This window comes from Seriola aureovittata, chromosome 21 (genome assembly GCF_021018895.1).
Source record: "Seriola aureovittata isolate HTS-2021-v1 ecotype China chromosome 21, ASM2101889v1, whole genome shotgun sequence".
NCBI lineage: Eukaryota > Metazoa > Chordata > Actinopteri > Carangiformes > Carangidae > Seriola > Seriola aureovittata.
In genome coordinates this window covers 11,471,998-11,484,726 of record NC_079384.1, presented here as the reverse complement: position 1 = coordinate 11,484,726, position 12,729 = coordinate 11,471,998, and the positions used below count along the sequence as shown (strand labels likewise).

The window sequence follows — 12,729 nt, the reverse complement described above, 5'->3', positions numbered from 1 at the left end:
AATCATCAATCACCTCTTTAACACAAATGCTCCAAACAAACACAGGCGCACGTGTGAGCAAATAACATGCTAACATACACACATTTGCACTTTTTGGTAATTAAATTTACAGATTAGCGTGTACAAGACCGCGTATACCGTGTGGCAGTAGTTTAATGAAAATCAACAAAGCACATTAATACACAGCAGAGGTTGGTACAGTGGGGGGGGGGGGGGGGGGGGGGGGGGGGAATGTACAATCTGGCTGTAAATTGGGTAAATACATCTGAGTGCTCTCGACAAGGTTAATGGAGAGAGGAGGCCTTAGTGAACACCAGTCTAGACACGCCACACAGTATTAAGTGGGAATAGCTGTGGCAGTGTATCTGGCTAAGTACTTTAGAAGTGCGAATGGGACTCTAATAAAGCGAATGATCCCCCTGTTTTGACAAAGAGGCCCAGGAGGGACGCTGAACACCACGTTTGAGATTCCAAGCACTGACAAACACCCATTTGTGGCCCTTCTATCCCCCCTCAAATCCCACGGAAGCTTTTCCCTGCGCGCAAGTCTGTCGGATGTGGGCAAAACCCAACTGCCAATTTGCAGAGGATGTGCCATGTTTGCTAATGCGAAGCAGAGGCTAAAAATGAGACCACACAAACTCTGGAGGATGGACTGACTGATGTGCTTTCTGGCACAAGCACTAACAGTTTTTTTTTTTTTTTTTTTGGTGTTTGTTTCTGCAACTGGACGGCTAATTATGAAACCTCCATCATTATTGCACTACAGTACACTCGTGTTTAGAGGGCTTGTGGGTAACAGGGGGAGCATTGTGAATTTCACTTGGGACAATATGCCAAGGAGTATGCTGATAGCTGGGCTGTAAGGCTGATTTATGCCGATAATGAACTGCTTAAAGACGTGGAATGCAGTGCAATTTCAGGGCTATCATTTTGTCTTGAGATCAGACAAAATGTTGATCTGCCGGAATTAAATATAATCCCAAACAGTGAAACATGAGCATGGCGGGCCATCCTACTCCAGAAGCTGTAAGTGAAGACATTACCTCAGTGGTGCAGCTTGAGTGTGTGTGAACGTCTGAATGCACATCTGTCCTCCTCAATCTGTGTGTGTGTGTGTTTTGTCTGTAAGGGGAAGACTGTGTAGGAGCGGGTAAAGCCGAATGAACTTGCATAATCAATTTTCACACTTTCACAGCACCTGTTGGCTTGTCTTCACGTTAAAAGGAATGAATGAATGCATTACATGTAGAACAATTTCACACTGCGCTGCAAATAGGGAGAATGGAGCTGTATTGTCTCAATAGGTAACGTAGCTCATTTCACTTGACAAAGGATGAATGGATATATTGACAATGCAGAAGGCACGCTGAGGCATTTCCTGAATAAAGCCTCTTAACATTTTGTCCTCTTCTGGCAATAGAGTTGGGGAACAGTCACTTTGAATGGAGAGGGTCTCACTTACCGCAATATAATAGACCTTGGCTTTCTTCACCAGCTCCCAGTTGCTGTCCAAGTCCAGGTGTTTTTCCTTTTTGTAGCAGTTTGCCGCTGCCAGGTTAGCAACAAGGGACCTGCCGAGACAGACCCCATAAATCTTCTGCCTCGCTTATCATCCATCTTAATTTTGTCTCAAAAACATCCCTAAAAACACTCGGGCTCCAGACTTTTCTTTGTTCTTTCATGATATAAAAGGATGATAATAGTTTCTTAGAATCTCTGAACCAAGGTGAAATAAAGTAATCTGGATGTCTTTATTTTACTTTCCTTTAAAAAAAAAAAAAAAAAGGGTTATCTCAAACACCTCAAAAAAAAGGAGACATTAAAATAAACAAAAGGATTTTCAAGGCCAACAATGAACCCCCTCCAAATTATTCATATAATCACATCACCTGGAAAAGTGGTCCATTGTTAGCCAAGGTGGGAAAACAACAGAAATGCATTATTAAATGAACACTTGAGTTGAGTAGTGAGTGGTGGGAGCTGGAAAGTGAAGCAGGTGGCATTATCGTAACATAGCTCATTAGCCGGTCCTCACTGTCTCTTTATGAACGGCCATCAAAATGAGTGCAACCATCATCGCTATTTAGGGGCGACCATATGACAGGAGGGTGCCGCTACAGGAAGAGAGCCGCTCTCACATGGCGAGGAAAAGCTGCTCGCCGTGGTTAGTGTCAAGGAAAAGAGTAACAGTGTGCTAAGTTGATCACAGTGTGAGGACGAAGGCAACACTATGACAGCAGGATTGGAGCTGCACTTGACCTGAGTTGTAGTAATGGACTCAAAGGTTAGAACAAGCATGGCAGACAAAAAGCGTGTCATTACTGAGGAAGTGCAATAGACGTCGGGAAAGCACAGCACTCTCAAATAACAGCTCAATCTAAACAGATACTTAATTTAAGAGGTCGAACTTCAGAGCAGAACATTCATCATTCCCTCCAGGAATCTGCGATCTTGCAATATCTCCAATAAGATTTTGTATTTTCATGTCAGACTGAAGTAATGTTTGCCAATTTTACCCACCACTAGTTTTCTACATAAAAATAACCTGATCCAGAACCACTTTTTATCAGCCACAGTCAAATAAAAATCATCAGTCATCATGAAACTTCCTCAAACTATTGTTAAAGGGACTTTGATTCCCTACAAATTGTTTAGTTGGAGTTGTTACCTTACTGACTCAGTTCAGGGTTACAGAAGGTTCTTTAAATAAATACGATTTAATAATAATAATAATAATAATAATTTTAAAATGAATATTTTGGGCCCCAAGTATCCCACAAAAACTCTGAGATCCTGAAGGCAATGACATGTAAGAATGGAATAAACTTATCTCCTAATGCCTAAAATGTGATTATTGACCATAGAGTATTTTCACAGATTGGAACTAAAATGGTCAGATTTGAGTAAGGGGAGGTAGATTTGATTTTATTTGAAGACTTGCACTAATCAAAGCCCGGGGGCTGTGACATACTGGCTCCCAATCCTTCAAAGCCATCACCCTTCCAATCTGGCCCTGCCGGCGACCTTTCCACTGGCCTCCTGAGCTGTCTGTTAAACACCTGTAAGAAATATTACAGAGCTCGTCTCCCTGAGCACGGCACCTGACCTTTTCAGGTGTCAGAGCCCACATCAAACAAGCCCACTAAGACCATTCAGCAGGTCCGGCTCCCGGGGCGGTCAGGGTCCAGCCGTTGACTGACTGACAACTCCAGTAGCAGCGGATGAAGGGCTGCAGAGGAGGGGAGTGTTTAGAGAAGGAGGTTATTGATCCACACCTGGTCTATCATGAACTGGAGCCCTCACTGTTAGTGATATTTTTGTGTGTGTGTGTGTGTGTGTGTGTGTGTGTGTGTGTGTGCAGGCTTTGACCTCTGCTGTCTCAGACGTGCCGATGATGATGCTAGCGTGAGAGTCGTCAGAGAGGCTAAAGCCCCTTTTACAACCGAGAAGGCTGACAGGTGAGAGCTGGGATAGCCCAGCCATCTCTAACACATTGCTACTGTCAGCGTATAGATGGATGACAACCCACTGGGGCGGCAGAGACAGAGTGGGGGCCTGGAAAAACACACTCAAGCTGTGCTTTTTCCTTTTGATGTGTGAGCCGAGCTATGATTCCCTGTTATGACTTCCAGCCCCAAGGAGTCAAATGCCTGCCTGAGGATGTACAAATGAACAAAAATGATTCTTTCAAATCCAAGCTAGAGGGTCATATCTTGGTCAAGGGTGACTAAAAGATGACTAACCTATTGTCCCCAGTGATACAGGCTGCACAGGTACCGGTCGGCTCCACATTTTGCTCATAGTAATGGGCGTCGACGTGGGCTTCCTCTGCCTTCTTCTTCAGGATCTCCCCGAAGTGGTCGGTACCGATGCACCCGAAGAAGGTAGCCACCTTGTGGGGTTTCTGGATCATCCACTAAGAAGGAGAAAATAAAAAAACAGCAGTTACAGGGAGCTCCGTTTACAAAATATAAGTCTGTTTGAAGGGTCAAGTTCAGCTAAGGCAGATGGCACACAAACTGTAGCTTCACAGCAAACATACTGCTTGTGATATATGAGGGCTGCGAGCTGTCGTAAACAACCCAAGACCAATCCCACTCCACACAGAGGCACTATTCTCATCCAAGCTCTCCTTCCTCCCTGTGTGCTAAAAACAGTCTCATCTCCTTATTTACACAAACCCAATAATTCAAGGCTCCATCCTACTTATGCAAATACACACTCTCTGCGTGTGAGAGAGTGTGTAACTGCTACCACAGGACACTCCCCGAAGCTGCTCTTCGGCCATTTTTTTATTTTTTCTTTCGGTCTCGACAGTCCTGATGTACTCAGTGACTTTTAACTGATGAGAGGGGGGGGCTGCTCAAATTCAACAGTGCTCAGGTTTAACCTCCAAAGATTTATTGACGTACAGTACGTGCTGCTGTTTGCTCATTTTATTGCAGCCTCCTGTTTTGTTGCTGACGGGGGCCCCTTGTGAATGAGATGTTGCCGCTTTCGGGGATGACCTGTATATGTGTGAAATTAATCATTTCACACGACCAAATAGCATCTCGGTAGGGGAAGAAAAATGCATTTTCATCACCCTTTCTGAGATGCTCTCCTCTGTTATTTTGCAACCCCCTGCCCCCCCCCCCCCCCCCCACCCCCTCCCTCTGGTCTCCAGGTAACTAGTTCAGATGGGAAAAAAATAAATAATCAAATAGAAAAATAAAATTACACAGGAAAAGATGCATTACTTTACGCAAGGCTCAGGTGCATTTTCAGACCAAGGCTGACAATTTACAAATGCAGCTGATGTGGGAGGGTTTTGGGACTTTTACCTGGTAAAAACAAATCAGGATGCAAATAATATCTATTTTGACTATCAGTGTTTTTTGATGAGAAATTCCCCCATCATAAGTCCGAGGTGATATCTTCAATTGTGCATTTTAAATGATCCAAAACCCAAAAGTATTCAATTTAGAGAAAAGAGTGACAAATCCTCATGTTTAGTAGAAGATGCAATCAGCAAATGTTTAGCATTTCTGCTTGATAAATGACATACTATTAAGCAATTATCTGCTCATATTTTGTCAATAGACTGATCAATTAATCGACTAATCTTTTCAGCGCTAGTGCCAGCAAAATGAACAGTAATAATGCCACATATGCCCGCTACATCTTGGTCCATGAGCAAGCCTACCACGTGTCATCTTGAGTCATGGTTCAGTCATTCAGCCGTGCCCCCCCACCCCACCCCCCACTTCCCCCTCCCGACCTGGCTGAAATACATAGACACACACGCACGCACAAATCCACAGCGAAAGCTGACAGAAGTGAGCTCCTCTTCCCTAACCTCTTGCTGCAGGCACCTCACACTTATCAAGGTCACTGGCTCGGGTACACGTCAAGTCCAATCTGATTTTCCCTTCGCAGTGATGAGCTCCGAATCCAAGGTTAGGAGCTGCAGGCTGTAAATAATGACAGCACGGCCCCTCCATTTGCAGGCCTCTCAGGTGGGAATACAGAGGGCCACTCAGGGGCCCCTGTCCCCCTGATGACAGCATGGTGAATCACAGTGCAACCACCGACCTCGCAACCATACACCCCCCCCCCCCGCCCTACAACCATCTGAATTCTCCTGCTTCCTCCACCTCTTCTCCCTCTCTCTGACTGTCAGCTGTACTCTCACGGCCAGCTCAGCTTGTCATTTTACAGGGTCATTAACAGACACACATACTCACTAACATGTGCATTGAGTACACAGTGCACCCACACAGGGAAAAGGCTGACACACACACACACACACACACACACACACACACACACACACACACATACAGAGAAATCCTCTCTAGTACCACAGCATCAAAACTCTCTCCCTTGCTAAAAAATCCACCCCTGCTTTTGCCAGGAGCTGTTCTCCTACTCCAATAAACACAAAGCGGCAATAGATAAGAAGAAAATGTCTTCATTATGATCATGTAAAAAATATATCTTGCAGTTTTTTTTTTTTTTATTCTCCTCTGTGGTGCACAGGAGCGAGGAGTTATATCAATTCATTTCCATCCCTGGCACCCTGCAGACAATCCCTCTCCATTCCCAGATTATGTGAGATAATACCTCCATTATGACAAAAGCGCTATTCGCGGGGTCGCTGAGAGGTCAACCAACCCTGCGCTGGGTATTCACGCTTAGTCACATCCCAATTATACCGCAGTGGCAGAGGCAGAAATTGGCAAATGTACATCAAGGCGCTTCATTACTGAGGGCCGCTCCAGTGAAATTAAGCAGCAGATGAGACAGAGTGAGATTTGCCCCCAGGTGGCATGTTAGAGAGAGAGAGGAGGAGGAGGAGGAAGGGAAGAAAGAGGGAAGCTGAAGTAACAGATTTTTCTGAAGGTGCTGGGAGCTTGTATCTTGCACAGCAGCTCATGTATATTTACTTAACTAGGGAGAACGCCGGTCCCCAAAGATTATTAAGTTCCCATGATACAAAACAGCGACATATCTCTAGGTACGTTTAGATACAGAGGGAAAACCTAATACAAACAAGTGAGAAAAATATCCCTGAAAAGCAGAGGATAACATGCCGCACAGGCGTACTTGCTAAAGGCAAAGTGATGATAAGTATACATTATGTTAAATGGGGAATAAGTCTGGCGTGTCTTTCTGTTTGGCTTCCATTTACCCCCACCCCCCACCCCCAAAAAATCTCACCCCTCCACCCACCCAGCACTGGCCCCCGGGGCCCCCAGATAGCTATTAATTATGACATCTCATGGTTGCAAGGAGACCCACTTGGAGAGCTGACCTAGGCATGCTCCTCAACATCCAGCAGCTGCCACTCTTCACTATGGAGGCAGCCGCTTCGCGTGGCAGCTTCCAGGAGGGCAATTACACAGCCCAGATGAGATGAGGCGGCTGAATGTTTGGGACTTGAGCGCTCAGACTGCCATTAGCACTATAAGCTATTACATTCCTCTTTCCATTTTTTTTTTTTTTTGCTCCCCTCCCTTCTATCTCCTCACTCACTTGCTGCTGTATATTGATGAAGTGGTAATGGGACCTCTAGTTAGATATTCCCACTGTAAAAACATTGTCTTGTTTCTAGTCTCCCTCAGGGGTCAATGTATTCTCCCGGAGTTGCTGGGAATCATTTCTGCTCTATTAATGATGCAATTCCAATGCAATTCAGATCTACTGAAGACTCTGCACAGTGGGCTTTTGCGGGGAGCTGACAGATGACGCTGGGAGCAGCTTGACAACAAAGTGGCGTCTTCAGCACATCACTGGGAAGCTGGTTGGTCGTCACTCCAGTTTCCACCCTCTCACACTGCTCAGTTCATCCTTTAAAACAAGGACAGAGGAGAAGTCTCCATTCTCCTCGCTTCACCTCACCAGCGGGGTCCTCTTGAGAAGAACATGTCCGTGCCTAATGATGGTCACATTAATTATAGGCTTATCAACCCCGGCAAAAATTCAATAGGGCTATTTATAGAGGCCTAAAATAGCAGAGGGCGAGGGTGCTGCACACTGGGGTGGCCTGTAACAGCCTCCTCTCTCTCCACAGCCTGTCTTTTAGAGCCAGAGGTGGAGGCCGATATCCGTGTTTCTTTTTACTGTGCAGTTAAAACAACTAGCAAACATCTGTCCATCAGGACCTGTCATGGCGAGCGCTTTTATATGAAGCACGGCGGAGCGGAGGGCCCTCACCACGAGCGCTGACACTGATGAGGTCTGGCAGCTTCCATTAAATCACTCTTTCCTGTAAAGTGCCAGGCATCAAAGCAACCGGCTGAGGATTTTTCACTCAATCAGGTAACACACAAGCCCCCACCCCCCCGCCCTCACCCCCGCCCCCTCCCAACTCACACTCCTCCCTGTCCTCACAGGGGCTGGAGCCTTCTGGTCAATAACTCCAATCAGTTCAATTTCATGCACAGTTAGCCATGTTGGGGTGCTAGGGCACTGCCCACGTCGGGGTTGCATATGTTGTTGTCGCTGTTGTTGTTTTTCTTTAATTTTTTCTCTTCCCTGGGAGGGTTGATAAGTGGGGTGGGGACCTGTACTGTGTAACAGTGGAGACTAGCCAGGGCTAGCATGGTTGTTTTAACTCTGCCTCACCACAGCAGGCTCCCTGCCAAGCCATTAAAAGTCTCTGTGCTCTGCTTCAGTGACACAGCTGAAAGAATAGAGAGCGGGCGAGAGGGAGAGCTGTAAATGATCAACACGATAATGAGCTGATTATCAGTCAAAGGCATGGATAAGCTCTCTCTCCAGTAATTTCCTTTCAGATCAGTCAACCACATTCTCCTCTCTGCAATCAACACTCAAAGGGGAGGCATAGCATGTAGCCCGATGGGAATCTGGCCCAATATCAGCTTCAAATATCCAGATCCTCGTTGTCTTCTGATCAGCGCCTGGCTCGTCCCTTGCTGACACACCAGCATGGTGGGGAGGCTTGTGTATCACTACTCCAAGTCTGCTTTTGTAATGGTTGTTTCACAGTTGTCATGCAGCTTTAGGTCCTGGCTGCAGGACAATATAAAGCTGACTGATGCTCTACTGATGTTCAAAAGTAATGTGCAATCTGGAAGTATTTAGACAGTGTGTAATTTCCTTTTGTTTTGGCTTTGCTTCAGCGTTAGATTTGAAATTTAACAACTCAGGTCAAAGTGCGTGCGTGAGTTTTAAAGATACTAATAGTCCTGGGACTTCTTTGGAAAACTTCTTGGTTTCTTCTTAGAAATCCGTGTGTTCATTTCATTCACTGGTAACCACATGGTGCACTGACGGTCAGAAGCTCATCACAATGTTTTTAACTACTCCACATTACTGCTTTCCCTATCAAATCAGCTTGATTGTGACATCCATTCTTTTACACTTTGATCCTTCACATGTAACATGTAAGGTTCATACAGAAGGTACCACAAATTCATTGTGTTTTCATCTGCATTCATCACATTTTTTTTTCTCTTCTCTTTCACTTTTGTGATATTTTAGCTTTTTTCAAATTTGTGCAGTTTTTGGACATTTTTGGAATGCTTATCAGATTTTCCTTTTTATGTGCAAATTGCAAATGTGCATGAACCATCAGTTGTTTCATATCAGATCCTATGTGGTGGGGAAGAAACTAACATACACAACAAATGTGTCACTGTCCAAATATTTTTGGGCCATTTATGGTCTCAACCATGTCTGAAAAATCAAAAAAAAAAAAAAAGAAAAAAAAAAAAAAAAAAAAAAAAACCCAGAACAGAGAGGATGCTACAAGTGAGGGGGAAATAAACAGTCTGTCTATGCTAGACACTGGTACACTACCCCAGGGGAGTGATGTTAGACAACACAAAACAAACGAAGGCAGCCCGCGTGTCCGCGTACACATATGTGTGTCACAGACGGGGCGGCGGGCGGGGAGGTGACAGCTCCCAGGAACAGCCCCCGTTGATAAGCATCAAACTCGATGAAGCGCCGACACACTCCATAGGTTCTGATGTTTAACACGACAAGAATGTCCCCGACAGTATCTCTGCACCCTCTTCAGAGAGCTATCAAAGGGCAAGTTCAGTGAGCACACAAAATAAACACCTCCACATCCCTCCCCACCAAATACACACACACACACACACAGACACACACACACACACACACACACACACCTCCTAACACATCTCTCTGCCGCATCTTCGCGCTGCATAGGAATCAGGGATGTGTCGCTGTCTCCAGGCGCCAAGTTTATCTAAAAAGGAAACACCTGATTTTTTTTTTTTTTTGGGCCTCCCTTGTTAAACACACAACCTTGATTTTGTTTCTGTTGCCCGGGAGGGGTGAATTATTTACAGGATAAACAAGGTGATGTTGTTTCAGTCAGTCAGAGCCAAACTCCCCTATCGCAGTAGCAAAGAGGCAGACGGGTTTACCTGGCAGGCATGAGGGGCTGAGCTGGGATACAGAAGCCGCGGAGCAGATTCACAATGGCGGGCTTTACAGTGATACCTATCTGTGGTGGGGAAGGGGGGCTGAGGAAAGAAAATGCCTCCACACCAGATTCATGGGCTGGGAGTCCCAGACTGCTGGGTTGTCCTATTTATCTGCAGAGACAATGGTGGCTATAAAAGCACATGAGCTGATTTACTGAGTAAGTGTGTGTGTGTGTGTGTGTGTGTGTGTGTGTGTGTGTGTGTGTGTGTGTGTGTGTGTGTGTGTAAAGTGAGAGCGGGGGTGTTATTAAGTGATCATAAAGTGGCATTTGTGTTTGCGGGGGTTGTTGCCATACAAGGTTCAGGCGGAGAGATGATGAGGGACCTTTGCGGCTAAAGCCTCTAATCCTATCTGTGGTCCGTGGGCTCCAGCTGGTGGGAGTGCAGCTGTGCTCGGCCCCTGCACAGGTGAATCAGTTCTGCCCCTGTAACCCCCCACCTCCCCCACCCCCCACAACACAACTCCCCTGTACGCAGTACGGTGGATTTTCACGGTGCTTTGATCTCATGGAGGTGGCACCGCCCCCACCTGCCCCCCCCATACGGTGACAGCGCGGGTGATCTGTGCTACTGAAGAGATTTTTTTTTTTTTTTTGAACATATGCCAAATGACAGCCCCGGTTGCGGGCTTAGCACAGGTCGGCCCCAACTAAATTCAATGTGGCAGTGCGGAAAATTCACTTCAAAACATTAACTGCTGGGAGGAAGTGGGCTCTAATGAGTGTCTTGACTGCATTTGGCGACAATGAAATGATGATCAAAATCGTTCGATCAAAAGTCCACCCCAGACGTTATTAACCCTAATCTCCCAGTATACCCAACGTTGGATCACTGACATATTTCTCTATTGTCTAATAGGAATATGGATGTATATAAAGTAGGTCCCTGAACATAAGCAGCTTAAAAGTTAATGGTGGTCATGCTGCATTCTTTCCAAAGAAACCAGGCTAGCAGCGGCAGACGCCTCACATCCACACAGAAATAAGCAGACATAACAGCTGTGCTCCCAGCTTGACCTCTGACCCCGTCTGCACGTTCCCTGCAAACTGACTCACATTTAACACACTGGTTTGCTTTGACAGGGACACAATGGGAGGATATGATTCGGCCCTGGGTGCAGATCGAAAAACAACATTCCTAATGTCTTTACGCACTGTAGCAAGATCCCACTTATCATATTACTCATGCCTTTGTGTCCTTTTCTGCAGGCAAAGAGGTTTCTCTTCATGTTACCAGCTGGAAATATCAGTGATGAGCTTCTCCGCTTACTAAGCTCACTGGTGTAAAGGCAGTTTGTGTGCAGATTCTGTGGCCGGCTGGCTGCACAGGTAAGCAGAAAATAGCTCTTAGCTCCGGCCTGACCTTGAGAAGGATGCCATTCAATCAGTGAGCTTGCCGCAGTAAAGGCCCTATCATTGCACTAATAGACTGAATCTTCCTCTCTGCCCGGATCATGGACAATGCATGGATGGCTTCCTCCTGCTTGGCAAGTTAAAGGGGCAATTTATTCAATAAATTAAACAGAGAAAATAAGCCATGATGAAAGAAATACTGCTGCTGCTCTTGGGCGGATATAGATTTAACCTGTGTAACAGTCTGCACACCTAATTTAATTTTCAGTTTATAGACATAACAGAATTGGATGTCGGCAATTGACAAAACAGTTAAAATGCAAGACTGAACAGACTGTGCTTGTGTTCTCATTGCCAAGAACGAACATCAGAGGTGGAGAGAGTGTGCAGCGTGCTCCTTATCTACACCCCATCATCCAGCTGGAAGCAGACAGAGTCAACGTAATAAGGAGAAGATTTAAGAACAGTTGCCCGCTTTGAACTTTGAGGTTGTGCGATCAAATTCCACCTTATCAACTGGCAGCTTAAACAAGTTGTGTTATTTTTCTGACGGCTTACAGAGAGAGCGAGAGGAGGAGAACAAGCTGGAACCATCATAACTGCTGGCTGCCGTAGTGCATCGTGACAAACAACGGCGAAAAAACTTGGGATTTATTGCTCTGATAACCTTCCAGATTTCTTCGGCTGGTGCTGTATGCCAGACAACTCTGACAGAGTTATGCATCATTAATCCCCATGAACACTGCCAGTGATAAATAATGCTCTGCATCCCTATGAAAAATAAGGCAGTTATTACAAAACCATAAAGAATGGTATTCGTATCATCACTTCAAGCAGATAATAATGTGAAGATACGATGTTTCAAGGATTCAAAAGCACACTCGCGGTGACAGTGAGCAGTATATTTCTGCTCGTCAAAGTGCTATTGGAGGAAGAACTCCCAATAAATAACAGCACTTGAGCAGAGCAAATCAAAGATCTTTATATTCCATGCCATACTGCTGCAATACTGAGCGGACACTCAAGCTATCAAATGCCATTTAGCGCATAATAAAACAAGGTAAATAATGACTTAGCTTCATCTTTGCAATCATGAGTAGCATAGTAGCAAATAGAGGCAATCAGGCAGAGCACAACAAAAATCAAGTGCGTCTCGTAACCTGTTGCTCTGTGGTTCCCACAAAGAGCAGCTTATTTCACTCATCTGATAATTTCTCAAGGCTCAGACTTGAATCCCGTCCAATAAACACAGTAATACTATATCCCCTACAGGTGTAAATTCTTGGTGGTTAAGCAGCGCAAAGAGAAAGTAGAAGGAACTCCTTCTGATACAGAGATGTTTCCAGCACCAGATGCTGTGGGGCCCTCTCCTGCGAGAAGCCGGGCGAAGATCACTTACTTTCCTATTG

General features: G+C 45.4%; 1 protein-coding gene across 2 annotated transcripts in view; it reads right to left on the bottom strand.

Annotated features, from left to right (window-relative positions):
- Nucleotides 1-12,729, bottom strand: part of adkb (adenosine kinase b) — a 102,688-nt gene that overhangs the window by 55,972 nt on the left and 33,987 nt on the right. For both annotated transcript variants that reach the window (XM_056366396.1, XM_056366397.1), the window contains exons 5-6: nucleotides 3,747-3,919; nucleotides 1,466-1,574 (exon numbers count right to left, since the gene is read on the bottom strand). In XM_056366396.1, the coding sequence (XP_056222371.1) occupies nucleotides 1,466-1,574; nucleotides 3,747-3,919 (282 nt within the window). The remainder of the gene's footprint in view (nucleotides 1-1,465; nucleotides 1,575-3,746; nucleotides 3,920-12,729) is intronic.